The sequence below is a fragment of the Eucyclogobius newberryi genome, unplaced genomic scaffold (genome assembly GCF_026437365.1).
Source record: "Eucyclogobius newberryi isolate DKJ021-1_F unplaced genomic scaffold, fEucNew1.0.hap1 SCAF_20, whole genome shotgun sequence".
Taxonomy (NCBI): Eukaryota; Metazoa; Chordata; class Actinopteri; order Gobiiformes; family Gobiidae; genus Eucyclogobius; species Eucyclogobius newberryi.
In genome coordinates, this window is record NW_027315835.1 from 8,287,350 (window position 1) to 8,311,257 (window position 23,908).

Consider the following 23,908-nt stretch of genomic DNA (forward strand, 5'->3'; position numbering starts at 1 on the left):
GTGTTTAAAATGTGAACTTTTGAGAATCCGATTGTTTAAACACTGTTAAAACAACCAAATCTAATCACACTAGATATTGTCTCCAAACTGTGCTGCCCTACTGCCAATGCCATCATCTTTAAACTCACAAATCTCTGCACTGAGCTTGTTTTTAGTTCACTACAGCCCCATTCTACACATTATTATGAAGTGGCTTTAATGAAGCGATTAAAGTCCATATGACAGGTTCTTTGTTTGTCTAATTATGATGATGTTTGGTGAGTTTTCCCTGTGCTAAATAATGATCATAGTTTTTCATCTGTCAAGTTGCAGTTTGTGAAGAAAATGTGACAAATTGATGTTGAAAATTACCGGAAGTAGTGCTTGTTGTTGTTGTGTTCCTTTAAATGTCTGTTGGCAGCCAGCTGCAAAGGTGCATTTATACTTTAGACTTTAGACGTTATTCTTTTAGACCTTCTTCTCTGGTCTTTTATTGCAGTTGGAATCCAAGTGTTACATTGCCGCCACCCACTAGTTCTACGACTTAGACTTCAGACTTCTGTAGTTGTAGTAGTAGTAGTTGTTGTAGTAGTTGCTTTCCTCTTCTTTGGGGTTCCACGGCAGCCGGCATCCCAAGTGCCCCTTCCATTCCATCTTCATTTTTTAGACTTTGAGGCTCGAGGCCCCCGCTCACATCGACTCTATTACTATCCATTCTTTGGTGTTTTATGGCGGCCGGTATCCAACCGTTCCATTACCGCCGCCTACTGTAGTTGTATCTAACATCTTAGACTTTATTGTTGTTGTTGTTGTTGTTGTTGTTTTATGGCGGTTGGCATCCGAGTGTTGCATTACCGCCAGACTTTATTCCTCAGACGTTTCGTAGTCCTCAGACTCTGTCGTAGTCCGTAAAAGTACTCCTCCCATTGCTTTGGCGTTACAAAGCCCCTTTAGACTTTATTCTATAGGCTTTATTATTTAGGATTTATTCTTTAGGCTTTATTCTTTAGACTTCAAGGCCCGAGCCTCCCTTTAGACTTGAGTTCTACAACAGGACACCTCCTCCTCTGTGCCATTCCATTCCACCAAAATAAATGTGTTTGTCAAAGCCATAACTATTGTATAACTCAAGTTGATTCTACCTCTAAAGAACAAGATGTACAACTACAGTAGGATACGGTAATGTAACGCTTGGATACCATAAAACGCCAAAGAAGAAGAAGATTCTGCCTCTTGTTTAAATCTGGTTGCTAAGTAACAGTTGTGGAATTACCTCTACTTATGTTATATTTGCTGGCCGTGTCAAACCAGGAAGTGAAGTTATAAACGTCATCAAGATTGCCAAATTTGGGAAAAACAGGTAAAATGTTTGGTAAAGTCTTAAATGTAATCATAGTCCCTTTGTTCTACTGAAAAGTGTAGTCTTAATATGTCATATCGTCTTTGAATTTCTTCACGCCAAATGGCCGAAATGTCGCAACAGCGGAGTATGTTAGCAAATAAAACTTTTTCCAAATCTAGTTCAGGAGAAAAACACACAAGCGGTGCATTTTTCGTGTAAATCTTATCTCGTGACTCAGTATTTTCTTTAATACAGCCTCTATGGCCTCTTTTTTTAAGTAGTTTTAAGCCTTTGGAGAGCATTAAACATTGGGCGGCAACACCGTACCGCCGCACACTCGCTCTTCCCACATCGGCGAGATATCCGTTTTTGGAGTTTGCCGTTTAATCGACCGGAACCAATGACCTTTCAGACGAGGCAGATTACTTTATTCACTTCTTGTAAGCAGTAGAAACGAGAAACACCCCTACCATAAACATCCTACAAATGCACAACGATGAAACGCTTTTATTAATCCAAGTGCAGGTTTTGACAAACTAAAAAGTATAGAACGTGTTGGTTTAATCCGGCGGCTCTGGCTGTGAGGCCGGTCTCTCTGCAGCGTTACATAACCGCACAGAGCTTCCACTTCTCTCCCTCGCTCTCCGTTCAGAGCCAGGTTTTTTTTTTAATAGGCTTTTTTTTTGGCCACAGCTTTCGTCTACGCGCCGTCGTTGGGGGAGTTGGTTTCATGACGACACGAGTGACGAGACGCTTCGGTTGTGGTTTCATCACATAATAAACCCAGATTCACTTCTCCCTCTTTTCTCAAGCCGCCCAAGTCGTCCATCTTTGTTTGCTTGTCGTTTAGCGGACAAATAACACGTGCATGTATATTTATGTTGCTGCTGTGTACTGGATGAGATACTTCAATACTTTGTGATATGCAATGGGATGATGCAACTCTTCTGGCAGCTGTGTTTGAGAGCGAGAGCGAGAAAGGGGGGGTGAGAGAATGAAGGAGTAAAGGGGAGAGGGGGAGGATGAAGAGAGGAATACAGGAGGAAAAGAGAGAGAAGACCGAGGGAGAGAGGAAGTGTAAAGACAAACACAGTAGAGGGGAGGAAAGGAGAAGGAATGAGGGTAAAGAAACCCAGAAGAGTAAGAATTCGAGTCAAAAAGGAGAGGGGGGGAGGTAGCAATTGGGAGGAAGGGGAGACTAAAAGGAGAAAGCCAGAGAGCGAGAGAAGGAAGGAAGGAGTGAAGGGAGGAGAGCGGGAGACTGAGCGCAAAGAGGAAGAGAAGAGAAGGGGAGTAGAGTAGAAAGAAACACGAGACACAAACAGAAAGAGAGCGAGAGAAAAGGGAGAGGAACACAGAAGAGAGAGAGTGAGGGTGATGTCGGTGAATGAAGCTATAAGCCTGCGTGTTTGCACTGTAGGGCGGGCAGTTGCTAGGCACCGGCAGTGTGTTTGTTTTATTTTTAGCGAGTAGCGCGGCCGCCGAGCATAGCAGAAATCTCCCTTCTCCGGCACTTTCTCTTTTTCAAAACATTACCGCCACGTTCTGGACCAAACCCCCCCTCGTCTCGCCTCGCCTCGCCGTACCTGCCACGAAAAATGCCCTTCAAGCGGCGCTGGAACCGGCATCAAAAAATGTGAATGACTCTGGGGGCCCCACCCTGAGCTGAAATTCGAGTCTGAGAATGTATTTATAGATGGTCTTTTCTCGTTTGCAGACGGTGACGGTGCAACTAGCCGCGCTGGGGCACTCCTTCCTGAGACATGCCAGCCTTTTTTGGGCACATGCCTGTCCTCGAGCACACGGCAGCAGAAAAGGCCGGTGCCGAGTAGTGTCGGGCAGCGCTTCGCTAACTTTTCTAGCAACCCGATTCCTCTCATTGGTCACCTCCCCACTCCCACGCTCTTTCATTTTTTCATGTTCTGAAAGTAGACTATAGGCGTGTATAGGCTGCGAATACCATGTTGAGAAATTGTTTTATTATCTGTACTTTTAAGCCGTAACGCATTTGAAGTGGCCGCCGATCTATTGTATCTGCGCAGTGTCAATCCAAATCACTTTGTTTTTGTAGCGCCCAAAATCACAACAGCGTTTAACTCGAAGGGCGACTGTGAAAAACAGATTCAACAATGTTCATATGAAATAAGCAAATGTCCCAACATCCCCCTGTCCTTAGACCCTCCTTCTCAGCAAGGGAAAACAACAAAACCGTTTGTGAAAGTGGAAACCTCAGGGAGAACCACAGTGAAGAGAGATCCTACTCCCACAGACAGACAGCTTCAATTTAGAGTGTGGAGCCTGTGGAGGTGGTTCATGTAGCAAGACAGTTCAGACAGAGTAGAGCGTGTTCTTCAAGGCAGTTGAGGAGTATCTGGATCTACAGGTCAGCATCGGCAGTGTCTGAAATGGCACCACTCCCCGAAAGGAGTGGACGGAGGAGAATAACATGTGAACAGCAATGAACAGAGGCAGGTGAAATATTGTTGATCGGAAAAGTATGAGGAGAGGATAGAGCTCAAGCTGCCATACTTCCCCCAGCATAGTTGCTCCTATGGCAGCGTATTTGGGAAACTAGGTTTTTATTTCCTAACTGGCCTGACCAGAAGCTATTTCTAAGAGGGATGTTTTAAGCCTGGTCTTAAATGAAGAGACTGTGTCGGCCTCTTTAACATGGATAGGAACTGATTCCATAACACAGGAGCTTGGGAGCTAAACACTCTACCTCCTACTGTGCTTTTAGAGACTCTTGGGACCACCAGAAGACCAGCATTCTGAGAGTGAAGTGCTCTGTTTGGATGATATGGTTCTATAGCATCTTTGAGGTAGAATGTGGCTTTGCAAAGAGAATTTTCTATTTGATTCTAAACTCGACAGGAGCCAGTGAAGAGACTCAAGCACCGCGGCGTAATGTGCTCTTTTAGTTCCTGTTAGTAATCTTACTGCTGCGTTTGTCACATGCATGCGCGACAAAACAAGGAAGACGAAGGGCAGGCAGAGGTCAGAGCCTGGCGGTCTGACGGTCACAACTCTCTGCTGTGCGGGCAGTGGTCAGTTGTGTCCATGGCAATACACGACCAGCAGATTGAAACTCACAACACATGGAATCTGTGCTCTGCCACCTTAACCAGTGGAACACCGGGCAGCGCTGGAGAGACTCTTCCAGCAGTGACGTGTTGTGAACAGCTGTGCACACAGCTCTGGTACTGGTACACCATAACATAACTGTTCAGGTCTGTAGACAGCACAGACAATAGGTTGTTGGTTATATGTTCATTACATTAGTCAAAGATAAATACTAGGCAATATATAACTTACTTGCTGAGTTATTAGTGTTGCATGGTGTCCTTGGCTGTGTCCTTCTCTATTGTTGGTACATTATTATTGTTCACTTTTTCACAATGTGGTGAACAAACTATCCCAAAGCACTAACCTGAGCCAAATTACCCGTTCTTAAACCCAACTTTAATCTTAACCTTATTGTGAAGTCATAAATTATCTGAAGTAAACATTAGCTAAACTCCAAAACAGGCTTAGCTTTTCATAGCTTGGCGGCTTATGCTCTCCAGTGCATTGATGCTAATGTATGGATTGGTACCAGCTTATGAAATGTAAATGTAGATATAGCGAAGTGACTATTTCACAGTTTATTCTGAAAGAGAAACTAAATGACCATATTGATTTCCCCCTCATCATCAAAGCTTTAACGAGGCGAGTGCACAATAGTGTGACAGGGGAAAGCTGGCACTGGTCATTTAAAGCTAATTTGTTTACCTGGGTTAGTCATCATTTGGAGTTAATTACTGTGATTACACCTGGTTTAGGCTTTTGATTTGGATTAGATCTGGTTTAGGCTCTGGACCTCATATTGGTTTAATCAAGGGTGTGTGTATGATTTCTTAACCCATTTTTTGTTTTTAAGCATTTTATAACATAGAGGATCACTACTACCTTTCTGTAGATTTATTATAATAAAGCAGTTTGTCTATTTTGATGTCATTTTGGTTCCAGTTTCAATAGCAAATGAGCCATGGAACGACCCACTATTTTTGACCTGGTTTAACACCGTTTTGGGCCATTTTACTCGTCCACAATTATTTATGACTATGACCCGCATTGAACCCAAGTCCCCCACCACAAAGGTAAGATAAGATAAGATAAGATATTCCTTTATTGTCCCACATGGGGAAATTTCATTGGTGCAACGCAGGTAGATACAGAGGTAGATACAGAAGAACAGATCACTTATAGGAAGTCTGAAAAACACTTTCAGTAGAAGATCTCCTATAAATAAATAAAAACTCCCAAGACAAATAAATAAATAAATACCATTGCATGTGATCCCGACAGTAATTGCACATGAATATGTGTCGCGACAGCACATAGATTGCACATGAATTTCACAGTAATTGCACATGAATTGCACATGAATTCCAACAGCAATTGCACATATGACAGAATTGCACATCAGTATTAGGTTAGGTCAGTATTGCGAGTGTTCAGTACTAACAGTTTTTGTTATAAAGTCTGACAGCAGCAGGAAGGAAAGACCTACGGAACCTTTCCTTCACACATCGAGGGTGGATCAGTCTCTCACATAGTGCACCTTTTAAAAGCCTGCAAATATCTCGTCTCGGTGCATTAATGTCTCCGTATCGACCCGAGCCTTTGCCTTGACCTGGAGGCCTTGAGGAGCCGCAGCAGTTCCTGTCATTTATGCCCCGATTGATCCGTTTGTTGGAAAATCTAGAGCGCTTGCGTTTCACGGAGTTGGAAGAGCGTCTACGCTGAGTCAGGTGTCTTCACATTACTGTAATACAGAGTGATGAAAATATGTGTCCTGGGTTGAAAGGGAAACGTCTGCTTAAAGTGTACATTTTTTAAAATCGCGTCACATTTTCCCTGTCCAAAGCCTTTTATTTAATAGCGTTGATTGTAGGAACGTCGAGAGATTATTTGATCAATCAGTAATCAGGCTTTATTTATATGAACCATAAAATAATGCTAATCGTGACAGGTTTAGAAGCAAAAATCTGTCATTTCAATTCAATTTAGACGCAAAAAAGTCCTATGTTTGGTGCTGATTATGCCACATTAACTTAACTGTATCATTCAGAAAGTTTGATTACATAAAACTGTGAGTGAAAGTATTTAATGGTTAAATTTACTACCACGACGTCTCCAGTTGATAGCGAGTTACATAAAGCGTCAGCAAAATGCGATTGTCTCTTCATGACACCTCCAGCCAAAGGTCCTTGTAATAACATGCATTTTTTATGACGTACCATGTCAGGTGCTTTTTTTTTTTTTCTCTACTTAGCGAGTAGTCCTGAAACATAAGACCACCTCTTTCTCTCTCTCTCTCTTTCTCTCTCGTTTCTGTCCGACTCGAGTTTTGCGGACTAAAGTGAAGCAGAAGCTCGTCTTTGTCACATTTTGCTGACAAGATGTGCAACACGGGGTCAGCGCCGCAGCCAAAGCTGAAATCATTGTCTGCAATTCGTGCGTTTTTCCCACCGGCTCGGCTTGCACAATGCACGTCTGAGAGAACGGGAGCCGAAGGGGACGGAAAGGGCAGCGGTGTGAATTTGAGAGAGCGGTAATGACGTGATCTAGTAGTGAGTGAGCTAATAGTTAAATTAAGTCAAAGAGGATCTGTGTTTTCAGAGCACACACTGTCTGCAAACCTTTGCTCTTTGGCCGTAATCTAATTTACACAACTCCAGTTTAGCAGTGACGCAAAGGTTGGATGGTCGGCTCACAAACCTTCCCCCATGTTCTAATCATTTTGAGAGTATTTTCTTGTCTTATTCTTCCATTCTTCATCTGCTCACACACTTGACTCCATCCTCCTTGTCTGCATAACAAATACATGTGTTTTTTTTCCGTACTTAATTAATTTATTGAGTCACTATTCTAAGCAAATCCCCTGCTGTGTGCCCTCAGGTGTAGGCAGCGATGGGGGCATTCCTGGACAAACCCAAGACGGAGAAGCACAGTGCCCACGGCGACGGCAACGGGCTGCGGTACGGCCTGAGCTCCATGCAGGGCTGGAGGGTGGAGATGGAGGACGCACACACGGCCGTGGTGGGACTGCCCCACGGACTGGCCGACTGGTCCTTCTTTGCCGTGTACGACGGCCACGCCGGCTCCAGAGTGGCCAACTACTGCTCGGGACACCTGCTGGAGCACATCCTGTCGGGCGGCGCAGACTTCGGCTCCAGCCCCTGCTCCGTGGAGGGCGTGAAGGACGGCATCCGCTCCGGCTTCCTTAACATAGACGAGTACATGCGCAGCTTCTCCGACCTGCGGCAGGGCCTGGACCGCAGCGGCTCCACGGCGGTGTGCGTACTGCTCAGCCCCACACACCTGTACTTCATAAACTGTGGCGACTCGCGCGCCGTCCTGTGCCGCGACACCACCGTGGGCTTCTCCACGCAGGACCACAAACCAAACCTGCCTCGCGAGAAGGAGCGCATCCAGAAGGCGGGTGGCTCCGTAATGATCCAGAGGGTCAACGGCTCCCTGGCCGTGTCCCGGGCGCTGGGGGACTACGACTACAAATGTGTGGACGGTAAGGGCCCCACAGAGCAGCTGGTGAGCCCGGAGCCGGAGGTGTGCGTGCTGGAGCGCGCCGGAGAGGGGGACGAGTTCATCGTTTTGGCCTGCGACGGCATCTGGGACGTGATGTCCAACGAGGACGTGTGCGAGTTTGTGCGCTCCAGACTGCAAGTGTGCGAGGACCTGGAGAAGATCTGTAACTCCGTGGTGGACACCTGCCTGCACAAGGTGAATACAGAACACAAATGTACTGCTCGTTTTTACAGTCCGGAGCGAGAGAACCGGTGCCACTTGTGCTCCAACAACCCACAGTCACCGTTCAAAATGCGTCTATTGTTCTTAAAGTTGATTATCTTCTTCTGTCTGCTTGTCCTTCAGGGAAGCCGGGACAACATGAGCGTGGTGCTGGTGTGTCTGCCCGGAGCGCCCAAAGTGTCCGAGGAGGCTCTGAAGAAGGAGGAGGAGCTGGACAAGTACCTGGAGACACGCGTACAGGGTCAGTTCAACAACGCAGTACTACAGTACACACAATACACCACAAACATCACTAAGACATGTCGTTTTACATGGACACAAAGTCTGAAGGGGTTTGTGGTTTCCAAAGCGCCAAAAGGGCTCTGCTGAATGATGAGGTGACATATGGAGCACTTTATTTGCCCCCATTCTTCAGTGCTGCCGGGGCAACCGCTCACAGTGGACCCGTCTCCAGATCTAGGCTTGGTCAGGGCTTTAGCTGGAGGATTTGACCTGTAGTGCACGGTTTGGGTTGATGTGGGAAACCTACACAGAAGACTAACTTTCCTGCTGTGAGTAAAGGATATCATGGTATCAAATTCTAAGGTGCCATTATTTTGGGCGGGAAAAACGTCACGATTTAGCGATTATTCACGAATATTGAGGCTTAACAACAGTGAAATCTTTAATTTTCTTTCATTCTCATCGTCAAAACGTGTCACTGTTCCTCAAGCTTGTGACGGCATGAATGAAATTGAGCTTTCTGAAACACAAAATAAAGTTAAATATGACAAAAACTTATCGATCAAAAAGTGATTTACATTTGGAACATGGAATGAACTATAAAGACTTTTTGCTTCATTGTAATGTTTTGGTTTTCACGATTTATATTGCAACCCGACTAATCTGATGTCTATAAACTAATAAACTTGACATCTCTAGTCTAGTAATTACTGCTCCAATAAATCAAAAACGACTACAAAATGCTGCCAACTCGAGATGAACTCACCCTTTTTCAATTCTGGTGCTTAAACCAACCGATATCACAATATATGCAAATTAAAACACCATTTAATGGATTTTGATTATATTTTCTGGATTGAACAAGCATTGGTAGAACAAGCATTATAACAAGAGTGACTGTACTGTAAACACCTTGTGAATGGGTCATAAAGTTTGTGTAAATATTAACTATTGTCTTTTGAACTTTTGACACGAAAAGAAGACTTGTTTCCTCACCCAATACACGACATGAAATGGTCATTCTGGGCGAGTGTTCTGACCCGACGGCCCCGGTTGGGTTTGAAAAATGAATTCCGAGGGTCGGCCGACTTTGTGCGCACACATCCAGGACAAAATAAACATTCTTAAGATTGTGCAAATATTTGGAAGCACTGTGCTGCAAATCTCAGCCGCGCCGACGTCTCATGCGACGTGGTTTGTCTGTGAGAAACCGTAACGGGGCCGGATAAACGTTATTATGAAGCACGATATGTTTTTACAGCTACGAAAATGAGCTTGTTCTAATATTTTGATCAATCATCTGACAACGAGAATAGATTTGCTAAAGATGCAAGACGCAATGCTAGCTAGACAGTCTTAGTATAGTTATACATGCGTTCGCGGTGACGTCATACATCCGGGACTTCCCCATAGCAGCCATTTTGAAAGGGGCACGCGATATACTAGCAACCACCACGACTGCATCCTTTTCTACGGCATAATGAGCTACGAATACTTTGATTCTTTAGACGATAACGGCAAACTGAGGCACACGACAAAGCTATCATTTCTTGGTCTGACAACAGAGCAACGTCCTCACAGAACACAGGTTTTTGGCGTTTTGGCCTCATATCCTGGATAGCGTATGTAGTAGACGTGTTGTTGTGCCCCTTTCAAAATGGCGGACTCGGTTGCTACTGTACAAGTTCCCGGATGTGCGAACGCATGCATTTCTTGCTGTAAGAGGAATAAAAGTTTACATTTATTGTGGGGTATGTGCACAAAATTGAAGACTGGCCAATCACAGGCTCGTAAAGAAAGACCAAATCTAGCTGCTGGTTTATGGACAGGAAGGACGTTAATATAAAGGCGAGTAAAACGCACCAAAGTCGTCGTTCTCCACGTACAACATGTTTCAACCTTTCTTTTTCCCTTTTTGAACCCTGGACTGAAAAGACATTTACTGTACATCTGGGCCTTCTCCGCCGCCTCGTTACAAACTGACTTGTCCCGTTTGTCCTGCCCTGTGTGTGTGTTCAGACCTCCTGGGCGGCTGCGGCGAGAGCGGATTGCCCGACCTGGTGACCGTTCTGAGGAGCATCGCGTCCGAGAACATCCCCAACCTGCCACCGGGCGGGGGCCTGGCCAGCAAGTGAGTACTCCCCCCTCTACGCGGGGGTAAACGCACGCTTATCCGCCGCCCGAGACCGGGATCGAGCGTCCGCAGAGAGTGAACAGTAGTCCACGGGAAGAAAAATCATAATTAATTATACGCAACTGCAGACGCCATGTGCAAATACTACTGTCGTGGCAATAATAGAACGTTAAGCTTCTCTCGGCACGTTCAAATGCATCAATCCGTGGAATGAGGCTCTGGCAGGTCGTGACCGCAGTTAGCTTAACGTTAGCGCTAACAACAACAACACGGCAAAGCAAGCGACGCGGCAAAAGTGATTGACGGTAGCGTGTGGATGTTTTTGTCGGTAAAAGACCTCCAGGCGACAAGCGATGATTTATTCAAACTTTACAGCGTTTTTTAATTAAGTTGTGGCGTAACGCGTGCCGTCAAACGCGTCTAATGCTACATACAGACGTCATCTCGTTTTACTGCGGATGTGAAACAAGTCTAGACTCCACAGAGGCGCGGTCGGGTCATTTTAAGCGGGGCGGTCAGGGTTCTGGGCGTCACAAACATATTGAATACTGCGTAAACCAGATTTGAAAAAAAAAACACTCATTTATTTTGACTTTTGGGACGAAATAATACTTTTAACTTAACTTACTTTAGCTTTTCTTTTGTTTGTTTTTCGTGCGCAATATTGCGGATTAATTTGGCGTCGAGTTATGCTGCTCCCACAGCTTGGAACACGTTTCAAACTGATCTGAAACTTTATGAGTCGCTTTCTTTGAAGGGAAAGTGAGCGTCGACTTTATTGACTCTGTAGTTGAGCGAGTAGACTGTGTTCAAGTACGAGCATGAGCTTCATATCATTTGGCAGCGGCTCAGATCAGATATGGATATTATAAACAAAGATATGTCCAGACTGGCAAACGCTGACGACACCCGTCTCTCCGATTTGAATGAATACCACTGATTTTTATCTTTATTCAAATTGTACGCACTCGACCTGGTGAAAATAAGAATATGCAGTGTGGTGTTTTTGGCGGCGTCTAGTGGTGAACCTGTTTTCTACACTCGTATAATGTTAGTTAATTAATAAACCGAGAGGATTATTATCATAGTCGGTAACATTTTGTGCAGGCATGTCACAATACATATTTTTAAAAGTATGTTGAATTATTTAATTGAATGCCAAATATGTTTTGAATCCTTCCGTTTAAAAATACCACTCTTTTTTATTGAAATAGAAAAAACACAATATTCAATGTGTAAAAGTGTTGCTCAAAAATCTTAAATAATGTACAGTTTATTCTTGTGCAAAACAAGTATATATACGATATAAAATATTGTTTGTTCTGTCATTTATTGAACGATACGTCAATACAGTAATTATCACGACATCATATTCACAAAAATTAAAAAAACAAAATTGCATTTAAACTCATCTTAAAATGGACAAGTTTATTTTTCTTTTCTTTCCTTTATTATTATTTTTTTACTTAATTTGTTCTTGCCGGTTTAGTTTTTTGCCTTTGTTTTAAATTTTGAAAACAACAACTTTATAACCCTAGCAATCTATTTTTTTTTTATTTTAAAGTTGCGAATAATCACTATCCAAATAAACATAATTCAAATTTTCTCAATTTAAAAAAAGAAAATATGATAAACCTTGTCTAAAGCTTCTTTTTCCTGACAAAAATAACGACTAATTTCAACTCACTTTATCACATTTTCTCATTTCAAACAAAGCAAACACATTTTCGTCCAGTCTTTTGCCTTTTAAAATCAGAAAATCCGACTTTTCCTTCACCTCGCCGCCTCCTGCGCTCGAAACATAAGAACACCACAACACATTAACGCACGGCCCATAAAAAGACCTCCATTTATATTCGTATAGGAAGAGCGGATGCCCTGAGTCGATCGATACACATTTACCAGCCGTTAATAGTCGGCGTGGCTCCTTCCTAAGCAATGTGTTTTTCTTTCCCTTTGTGCTTTTAGACGCAGCGTAATCGAGGCCATTTACAACAAGCTGAACCCTCACAGAGAAGAGGAAGGGGTGAGTCTGATGCCTGCGTCTCCCGGGCCCCTGTGACCCGCGGGTGCTTCAGGGGGACCTCGTAATGCTCGGGGACCTCCCTAATGCTCTGGGTTGTTTTTTTGTTGACGCTGAAGAATGCGTGGAATTTGTGTAAGAGAAGGCGAGGTTGATCCGATTTACCTCAGCCAGAGCCATGTAAAGAAAAACATGCCGCGGAAGCATTCCTGGTTTGTGGGAACGATCAGAGATTCATTTATTCTATACCGCTTGTTCCCGTCGGGGGGGGGGGTCGCTGGTGACTTTGGGCCGTAGGCGGGGTACATCCTGGACACGGGGCTTGTCACAGGGGGAACACGGAGACACAGACAGACATTCACTCTCACATTCACTCACGAAGAAGGTTTAGAGTTGCTTAACGTCAGAGATGTGGAGAGAGAAGGCTTTTGAAACGGTGTGAGAGAATGTAAGTCGTCTATAAGTGCCGTGTTTACAGTAATAGTCGACGTACAGGTTGTAAAATGGAGGGCGTACCTGTGTTCACACGTTTTAGGGCTGCACGATTTATTGAGGAATGACTAATTACCATTTTTCTGACACTAATTGCATCAGATTTACCATTTATGTTTTAAAAATAGGATTCTACCACATTTCAAACAAAACTTAAGTTAAAAAAAAAGGACTCCATGTTCCCTGTTTCTTTACATTTAAATTACATTTTTGAAAGTAAATCCATAATCCTCACCCTGCCCTTTTACTTTAACCATAATCTATAATATCCAACCCATAATCCTACAGCGAGGCTCAAACACTTGACCCTATGACATAGTCCTAAAGTTAATCATTATCTTATAACAAGGGCCAGACCGTTACTAGAACCCTACAGCAAAGTGCTAAATATAACAGAAATGTGCCTGACATATGTGAACATTGGCACGTTTCTCACAAATGTGGGACATAAAGCAGTAAAATGACGTGACACGAACGAGTCATGGTGAATTTGTAAAACTGGCATGACTTTTAAAGTATTCTTGTTCAGCAAAACGCCATTTACTCGAAACTGCACGTTGTAAAAGCTGCTATTGTGGCGAAAAAACCACAGAAAGATACTGCCTCTTCCATTTAGACGGCTTCTGTTTGACGAGTAAAACGAGGGGCTTCCTGTCGGGGAGAGAGCACTCTTTCATCCAATCAGAGGCATTGTTGAACGAGAACCACGTGACGACGGCCGCGCGTGACGTTTGCAGTCGTGTTTCTGTCAGGGTTCAACATCACCGTGAGAGAGTTCATCCTCAAACATGTTCCTCTGTCACGGTTCAGAATGTAGTCCAGGTGAACCGTTAAACACAGACGTCGTGGCAAAGGCGCTCCGAGTAGCTTTTCTGATGGAGGGTCTGCCACCTGCTGGTCTTCACGTGGAATCTTTAGCACGTGTTCGACCGCAGATCTCGCTCTTCTCCAGAAAGATGGCGAGATGGGTTTCAACGCCGTACTGTGGGTCATTCAGGGCAGAAATGGTGTGTTCATGTAGTCGAGCAGGTCGCGGTCCTTCCACCAGCTTCTGTCAAAGAGACTCAGAGGCTCATTTCAGACGTACACTGTATAATCGGTCTAAAAATGTGTTCTGAGTCACTTCTTCTGTTTGTCCGGGGTCGATATTTCACCTTTTTCATTGAATCCAAATGACGCAGATCCTTTTAGCTTGTTATATTCTATTAGTCATGACAAACCGCCAATCTTTGTGGAAGATTTCTACTTGAAATTGTGTCAGATTGTATTAAAATGTGTTGTAGAGCTGCCAATTTGGGCTGCACAAAAGATGCCAAAAGTATCGCTATGTAAACATGACAAAAAGGATTAGATTTAATTTCATTTTCCTCGTTCAGTCCAACTTAGTCTTTATTTAGTCTTGATTTTTGTCTTGTTTTAATTTTGACAGAGTTTGACGATTACAGTAGGACATATTTGTTTTAATTTTGACAGATTTACCCAGAAACTAAACACTTCTGGCATTATTTCCCCCTGATAAACTGCAATTAATCACATTTCAACTATTACGATTATTACACCCGACGATTATCAAAACAAATGACCCGCAGGAAGCCATCTTATCCAATCTTTAAAAATGCATCCTGTGATTGATCGTTATAAATTAGTCTAGAAACAGAAAAGAAAAATTCAAACATTTTCAAAAGCCAAACCCCATTCTAGAGCAAATGTATGTTCCACGGGTGCACTTGCCCCGGGGCAGCCAGCGCTTCATGAATCCAGTAATTGTTGTCTCTTACTTGTAGAGTTGTAAGTTTTTGACAATCTCCAGCTATATTTTTTACTTTTACTACATTTAATTTGATGTTTGGTGCGTTTTTTAAATTTGATGTTCTGTCGTGTGAAGTGTTGCCGGTCACAATACGCTCGGCCGACGCTGCTTAACACTTTACGACGGCTATCAATGCTAACGTGAGCTTGTGGCCCCGGTTACGTCGGATTTATGAATGAACCACTGGCTATAAACCCGAGGAAAGCACCACGAAGCATTTAACTGCGCCCGAAAGCACATTTCTCAAGCAAACCCAGTCCTGAAATACACAGAATCAATAAAGTGCTATAAAGTGGCCCATTATGTCGTCGGCTACTTTGAGACGCGCGCTAATGCTATAAAGCAGTTGTTTTCATTGCGATTGAGCTGCGTTTTGATCAGCTTTATTTCCCGACTATCTTTTTTGATGTAATTTGTTGAAAAAAGCTAGAGACGCCCAACATTTAGTTTTTGGAAGGAGTTATTTGGGTCCAGACTAGAAGAGGAAGTCATTTTTAGCTAACAAAAGAATAAACTACAATTCTTCAAAAGGGGAAAGTCGATTTTATTGATGGTGGTCTATGGTGATAATGAAAAAAAAAAAATAGCTAGCAGTGACAATAGTTAAAAAAAGATGTAGAAATAATTGAAAATGTTTTAGTCTGATGTGTCGAATCGCTTGTCTAGGACCTTTTTTAATGCAAAAGTTGTGCTTCCTGGTTGAATTTAAAGTGGTAAAAACACAAATAACACCCCCAAACATTAAGTAAACCATCACCATCGCAATTTCTAATATTTACTGAATGCAATGATGTATTAAAAATGTGACGTGGTTGGTAAATAAGTGTTAGCTAGCAATGCTAACCCTGGTGCGAGTCTTGACGGCTGGTGTTGCCCCAGGCCTGTGCGGGGGGAGAGGAGGAGGAGGAGGAGAATGAGGAGGGAGGCGGCACCTCGGCGGCCCACCTGCTCGAAGCCCTGCGCCACTTCCGGATGAACCACCGGGGGCAGTATCGCTCGGTGCTGGAGGACACACTGGCCTCGTACCGCTTCCGGGACAGCGAGGAAGACGAGCGCAGTCCAGAGGATGAGAACCAGCCCGCCTCCCCTCCCTCTCCCCCCTCGCCCCCGCCTTCACCTGCCACTGTCGAGCTGGAGACCGGTCCAGACAAGGCCACTCCCTCCCCAGACTGACCACGCCTCCCGGCCCCGCCCCCCTGCTCACGACACGCCCCCTCCCCTCCGCTACGGGACAGAACTTGAGCAGGCCCGAGTCACTGTTTACATCCAGTGTTTGTGTTTAAGAATGTCCAATGAGAGTCAGGGGCCAGAGCTGCAGTCGCTCAGCATTTATTATCAGAACATGCTTTAATTGGCAATAATAAAGTTACTTTGTACATGATACGAATGTAAGCTGATTGTTTTGCTTTTGTCTAAATAAAAATCAGACTAAACAGTGTGGACCAACAGACCGATTAAGATAGAACCATGAGCCCTGATGTGTACTCGTGTGCTGTTGTGGCAGTAGCAGCACAATAAAGTGCACAATACAGACCTCAAAGCAATGACTTTTCTAAACACTAATTCATACTTGAGCCAAGCTACTGTTTTCAATCACAGAGCCCAGTGTGATCAGTTTTGTCTACTCTTTACATGTCCCATAAAGCGGCACCATTCAATTGATCATTGTTAAAACTAAAAAATATATCTTCTGTCAGATTAACACATGGATTTGTGTCAATTTAAAATTAAAAATTATTATTTGACCAGTACAAACAGTTTGAACAAGGCTAAAGAAAAAATAAACTATAATTTACTAGGAACATGTTCACAGGTTTCTTGGTCCACTCAACGTTTAGTTGTAATAATTATATTATACTTTAGCACACATTGGATTTCATATGGACAGCGAGTGGCTTTTGGATGTTCATGTTCTGTCTTCAACCCTCAAATCACCTTTTTATTTTTCAAACCACGTTTTACAATGACCTCATGGAAAATTGTTGGGTTCATATGTGAAAGTGGTTTAGCTTTAGCGTTAGCATTGTTACCTTCTGGCTGGTTTCCCGCTCAAATTCCCCAAACCCCGCCCCTTTGCTGTTGAGCCAATGGGCTTCTGATCTGCCATGCTCCACCCACAAACTCTGGACTCTGATGTGACTGTCAAGTTCATTTGAGATTTAGCTTTCCTTTTTTTTCTTTTTTGTTACCTGCGCTTGGGAGTTTTCAGGTTGAAATGTATAAATGTAGTTCTTGCTTTTCCTTGTTCACTTATGATTGAACAAATCACACTGCGTTCTGACTGTGTACGGACTGCGTTCGGACTGTGTACGGACTGCGTTCTGACTGTGTACGGACTGCGTTCGGACTGTGTACGGACTGCGTTCGGACTGCGTTCGGACTGCGTACGGACTGCGTACGGACTGCGTACGGACTGCGTACGGACTGCGTTCGGACTGCGTTCGGACTGCGTACGGACTGCGTTCGGACTGCGTACGGACTGCGTTCGGACTGCGTTCGGACTGGCACAGCTTTAGGAACCACACCTCACTGAAAAATGCTTAAAATAGGTATTTCTTATATGAAATAAATTGTACCCAAACTATTGCTCTTGATACTCTTTTCTTAACCATAAAATGATCTTAAGACCGAGAGATGCCTTCCCTGCCCCTGACTGATATATTATTGTCAATATGCTGATATTTGTGGTAGTTCTTTAGGGTTTGACATGACATCACAACATTATGAACGCATTTTACATTAGATTTAATTGGGTGCCGTTGAAATTATTTTGTTCATTTTGTTTGTTGGGTGCAATATGTTTATGGGCCAAATCACTAATATCCATCTGTATGTATGGCGGGTCAACGTTTCAGCATTTCTCTTTTGGATATTTCTTATGAACGTATTAGTGCTGCAATGGGGTTAGACCACATCTCTAAACTAGGGTTAGACCAGAGCTCTAAACTAGGGTTGGACCAGATCTATAAACTAGGCTTAGACCAGATCTATAAACTAGGGTTGGACCAGATCTATAAACTAGGCTTAGACCAGATCTATAAACTAGGGTTGGACCAGATCTATAAACTAGGGTTGGACCAGATCTATAAACTAGGGTTGGACCAGATCTATAAACTAGGCTTAGACCAGATCTATAAACTAGGGTTGGACCAGATCAAGTGAATCTATCCTTTATCAAAAGACAAATAAACTTAATAAACTTAAATGCAGTTGCATTTGGGGGACATAGTCTTTTAAAGGATCTATTCTACGCTCAAAACGATGCCCCCTAGAGGATTCTTACTGCACATGGACTAAAGCACGGCGTCGACCCACTGCTTGGGAAACCCTTTTCTTTCTCTCGTAGCTCTATTCTGGTCCGATGGTGGAGCGTTGCCAGCGCTCCACTCACACGGCAACCGAGGGACGAGCACCTGAGTCAGAACCTCTCTCTCTCTCACCTTAAACGCCCCGAGAAGGAGCAGGAACAGACCTGACGGCGCCCTCTAGAGGCCCCTACACAGTGCTCACATTTGACCTAGTATTATTCCAATCGATAGCGTAAAATGTCAGCGTTACATTTATATAATTTCAGTTCTAGAATGTGCTGATGTCACACTCGTCTCTGTTTCTGTTCCCGTATCAATCATTTGCCATTTTCTTGGGAAATGACTGAATTTACATTTTATTTTTTTTTACAAATGTTGACCCAGATTTTCAGAATGTGTTGACTCAAATGTTGCCGTCTGTTTTCACCATAACACACCTCGATTTTAGTGAAAAGAGACAAAAAACAAAAACTGTTAATTTATCCAATACAATAATAATATTGATGATGGCAATAACAGTGATGATAATAATTTTGATGAAAAAACAACTATAACAACAAAACAAAAACAACAACAAAAACTATTAATTTATCCAATAATAATAATAAATATAGCCGCAAGCGGCAATGATCGGCCCTCGCCACGCCACCGCCGCCACGCCGCAAGAGGAGGGGGCGCTTACGCGCCCCAATTGTCCTTTTATTACGCTAAACATAACTAAACATTTAACCTTCATATAAAATCTGTAGGGGGCGCTGTGGCGCCAAATGAATTTATTTCACTTCAAGTAGGTTTAGGGCAAAGAGTTTAACAACTGATTCTAATTTGACGCAATTCGGACTTTATCTGCGCAAACGGCACAAATTTTAAATATGGGAGATTTCTGAAATTCTAGCTACAGTTTGCGGCTTCGCCGCACAGAGACCGTGAGAGGTATCAATGTAATTTGGATAACTTTTGATGTCCCACTCCTCAGTAGCATTTTCACCAAATTTCAGCTTTTTAGGGCCAACGCCCTGGGAGGAGTTCGTAAAAGTACGACGTTTGGAAAAACTCCCGAGTCATGCTTAGCCATTTTTGAAGCTATATGGCCGACATTTGGTTGGGCGGACGGCGTTGCCGTAATAATATTTTTTACTTCTCTTGTCACCATCTACCTCTGCGCCAAATTTCATGATTCTACGATCAGATTTTTTTTGGGTCATTTCCCATCTCTCAATGCATTTTTGGTACATTTGGGGGCGCTGACGCGACAATTTTTTTTATTTTAGAAAAGGGAAATAGCCAGAATGTAGAGAGGCACGATTTTTAGAGATGTGAACATTTTTGTGACTTTTCGTCAATGTTCACTGGGTGAAAAATAGGGGGGTTGGTCCCGAGAAGAAGAAAGAAGAAAGAATTAAAGCCGCAAGCGGCATCCAACGGCCCTCGCGGGCCGCCGGCCTTCCGACTCTGCGCTTTCGACTTGATAAAGATGGCGCCCTTATTGTGTTGAATTAAAAAAGAACTTGACAGACGGCGACACATTGGACATGGCCAATCCAGTGCAAATGAACACAAGTGTCGGTCAAATGTGCGGGTCCGCCGCACAGAGACCGTGACACTTGGAATAAAATATGGATAACTTTTGATGCCGCGCTTGTGTAGATGATTTTCCCCAAATATGAGCTTGATCGAGCTATTGCCCTTAGAGGAGTTTGTTAAAGTGTGAAGCGTAAATGTGAACATTTCAGAGATTTCGCTGTTTTCCCATTTCTGACATATATTTGCGGGTCCGCCACACAGAGACCGTAGCACTTAGAATCAAAATATGGGTAAGTTTTGATGCCCCGCTTGTGTAGATGATATTCTCCAAATATGAACTTGATCGGACAATCGCCCTAGGAGGAGTTCGTTAAAGTGTGAAGCGTAAAAATGTGGTGATTTGAGCGATTCTACGATTTTCCCATAAGGATAACATGGGATGTTTCTGTCATCGCTACGGTTACGCCGTACAAAATATGACTTTGGCTTTCATACTTTTGTGATCAGGATGGCAAATTAGAATTTTGTTCAAAATATCATGTCATTTGGAAAAACTCTATTGTTTATAGGCCACTCTGAAGGCCAAATAGTCAGAATTCTGGGAAACGTTTGCGGCTCCGTCGCACAGAGACCGTAAAAGCTATCCTTAAAATTTGGATAACTTTAGATGCCCCACTTATCTAGAGGACGTACACCGATTTTGAGGTCGGTGGGCAAAACGCACTAGGAGGACTTCGTTAAAGTGTAAAACATAAAAATGTGGATATTCGAGAGATTTAGCGGTTTTCCCATAGGGATAACATGGGAGGTTTCTGTCATCGCTACGACTACGCCGTAAAAATTAAGGCATTTGTCTGATTGGCTTTTTTGATCGGGACACCAAAATAGAATTTTGGGTAAAGTTTAGAACATTTTGGTAAAACTAATTTTTGACCTTCAATGTTAATTTAAAGGTCACTCTGTAGGGGGCGCTATCGCGCCCATTTCAATTTTGTCATCATAAACTGGTCCAAACTAGAAAGTTTAACAACTGATTCAAATATGGTCTTAATCGGACTCGTTTTGATCAAATGGGAGCAATTTTTAGATTAGCAATAAGTGGTCCAACTTTGCGGCTGCGCCGCACACAGAGCGTAAAAGGTATACCAAAAATTTGGATAACTTTAGATGCCCCAGTTGTCCAGAGGACGTACGCCGATTTTGAAGTTGGTGGGCAAAACGCCCTAGGAGGAGTTCGTCAAAGTTTGACGTGAACAAAATGGCTAACTCAGCTTGTTTTCATTTTCAAAGGAAGATGGCGGGCATAGGGTAAGTCTGGGGGCGTGGCCACAATGATATATTTTTTTTGTCCTCACGAGAGGAATGCGTGTCCCGAATTTCGTAGCTCTACGACAAAGTTGACCTCGGGGCGTCTCCCATAGGCGCAATGTATTTTGACTTTTGTCGGTGGCGCTGTCGCGCCATTTTTTGACGAAAAAAAAAAATGGCCCAGAAAAAACAAAATTTTTTGCCGATTCTGAATTTTGGGCAAAGTTTGGTGAGTTTTTGAGCATGTTCAGGGGGTCAAATTAGAGCTCAAAGCGCAGAAGAAGAACAATAAAAAAAATAAAAATAATAATATTTTTAGCAAAAACAATATAGCCGTTTCCACTATAACAACAAATGATACATCGTTTGAAAGCTCTAAGCCTTCCCGATGCCGCCATGGGGTGGAATCATCATTACGAGCGCTTACGCGCTCGTCACTCCCTATTCCGTCGGGATGCCCCGCCCACTCCCCATAGACTTCCATTGATTTGAGCAGATACAAGCATGGCCCATGCCTGCGGCATGGATTCTCGCGTACGGGACGATGCCAGGAGGGTTTTTGGAGGAATGCAGCGCTTCGCGCTGCTGTTGTCAACAATTGCCCCATCAACTAATTGTTGACTATTTCTGTCATAGCAGGAGTAAGTATGCATGATCCATGCCTTCGGCATGGGCTAGTTCACTGTACTTGCCAGGGGCGACGGGGTACCAAACATGCGGGCGCAGCCCGCATGTTTGGTCAGACAGTTGCAACGCTGCCTTCGGCAGCGTTGCGGGAGCAATAGGCCCTCCGCCCTGCTGGGGCTCGGGCCTAATAATATTCCGATGCGAAAACAATGTTTCCCATTTTTCAAATATCATAAACTATACATTTTCGGAAAGCGCTCGCGCTTTCCTACCTCATGGTGTGGGTCCCTGGTCACTGACGGGTACTTTCGTTAATTTTGAGTGGGCTCCGCCCACTTTGTGTTTTTGGCCCTCTATACAGTAATAATGTTCAATTTTTGCATTACATGCTTATATGCACGGAACATGCAAGAGATGGGGAACGTATTCGTGAGCTACTTAGCGCAAATGAGTGCTTTATATGGGGATGACGACCGCTTCGCGGTCGTCATCTCAATGTAAAGTGCTCGTTTAGTGCGCACTTTTGCACGGGCTTCGCCCGTTTACAACGGTAATGTTCCATTTTCCTACTACTAATTAGTATGCACGGGGCGTGCATGAGTGAAGGAGTGCGTTAGTGAGTGTTTGGAAGTGGGCGAGCGCTTCGCGCTCGATTTCGTGCGCACTTTCGCAGCCGTGCTTCGCACGGCCTTACGAGATTAAAAGGCCTCTCGCCAGCTTGTGGCGCTCGGGCCTAATAATAATAATGATGATGCTAATAATAATAATAATCCTTGTGTTCCAGTGTTTTTAGGATTTGGACTCTCACCAGTGATACTTAAATTAATTCTGATTACCATATTTTCCAGAATATAAGTTGCACTTTTTTCATAGTTTTGGCCAGTGTGCGACTTATACTTATATACATACTTATACTCCAGAGCGACTTATATGTGATATTATTTGTTATTTTCACACTTGCAACCACATTTTGCATTTTTTTGCTGGTGCGACTTATACTCCAGTGCGACTTATAGCCCGAAAAATACGGTAAAAGATATTTGATCGTTTTTAAATAGCCCATTTACCGTCTATGATTCTGATTATTCAACACACACAAAAATATAATATAATTTTTCCACGTAAATTCATTCACACTAAAGTAGTTTTTGGTCCATTTGTGGGTCACCACAGTTTGGCAAAGCACAACGACTGGTCATTCTTCTTTCAGAGCTGCACCAATGTCCTCTTCACCCCTCTCAACATCTGCTCTCATCTCTTCCATTCCACTCTATTGAATATCGTTTTGTAATCTACTACAGCTCTGCACCGCTGCTTCAACTCTCCTCGAGTTTCCAGGCAACGCACCGTTTTGTTTGCACTTCAAGCTTCGAGGGAGGTCGGTCGTTTCAATTCAGTTTATGTCTGTAACCTCCCAAAATCACAACGCACGCCCAGGACGTACATTTGTAATTGGCAAACGCTCTTCGCTCTCGACGAGGAAGTTATGGCGGGTGCTTCTGTGCGCGGACAGATCACTTGTCAGAATATTGCAAAAGAAATGAAAGATTTGAGGTTTAACACTAATGCTCCTGCGCATTAGTAATAGCGTTTTATTCAGTAGTACTGTAGAGTAGGTTTTCTTCAGGTACACGTATATTGTTATTTGTCATGTATTCAGTAAAAATGTTCTATTTTTTTTTTTTCAATAACCTGCAGAAACCTTGTCATTAAAAAAACAAGATTAAAGAGTAATAATAAATCTTCCTCATTGTCTGGCAACACAATGCACTTTTAAAACCTAAACCTTTGAATGGAACAATGTGAGATTGTAAAATCAACCGTAGTCGACTGTAGTTGGAGTTTCTCTAGTTTCTCTTTCAGCGCTGGCTTTGTGATTCGACATAAGGTGAGACTTTGTGGGCTTTTCTCTCGGTTCTTCACTTTACCACCATCACGTTTTATAAATCTTATAGTTTAAAGTGAATCCAAACACAGCTCAGGCTCTGGACTGTGGTAGAATATCACTGTTTGTTTTATGCTGTTTATCTTTGTAGAAAAATGGTCACAGACTTTGACATCTTCAGTCAGAACAGATAAGATAACCTTTATTTGTCCCACAATGGGGAAATTCCATTGTTGCAACACACAGTACAGAAACAGATTAGTCACATAAGGATAATCGTAAAGTAACAGATAACTTATAAACAAAAACGAATACTCTTAATAAAAAATAACACTCTTATTTACAGCTGTTACATGGACAGAAAATATTGCACCAGGATGATTGACATGTCACAGCATTGCACATGATTATGACAGTATTGCACGAGTATGACAGTATTAC

The 23,908-nt window shown here is 43.2% G+C and overlaps 1 protein-coding gene across 2 annotated transcripts in view; it reads left to right on the top strand.

Moving 5' to 3' along the window:
• ppm1bb (protein phosphatase, Mg2+/Mn2+ dependent, 1Bb) overlaps positions 1-23,908 on the top strand; it is a 36,322-nt gene that overhangs the window by 6,952 nt on the left and 5,462 nt on the right. The window contains exons 2-6 of one of the 2 annotated variants that reach the window (XM_072456755.1): positions 7,265-8,107; positions 8,258-8,375; positions 10,376-10,487; positions 12,459-12,516; positions 15,695-16,014. In XM_072456755.1, coding sequence (XP_072312856.1) covers positions 7,277-8,107; positions 8,258-8,375; positions 10,376-10,487; positions 12,459-12,516; positions 15,695-15,988 — 1,413 coding nt within the window. In that variant the 5' untranslated portion in view covers positions 7,265-7,276 and the 3' untranslated portion in view covers positions 15,989-16,014. Of the gene's footprint in view, positions 1-7,264; positions 8,108-8,257; positions 8,376-10,375; positions 10,488-12,458; positions 12,517-15,694; positions 16,015-23,908 lie in introns of those variants that run through there. The other variant, XM_072456756.1, reaches the window with a different exon arrangement.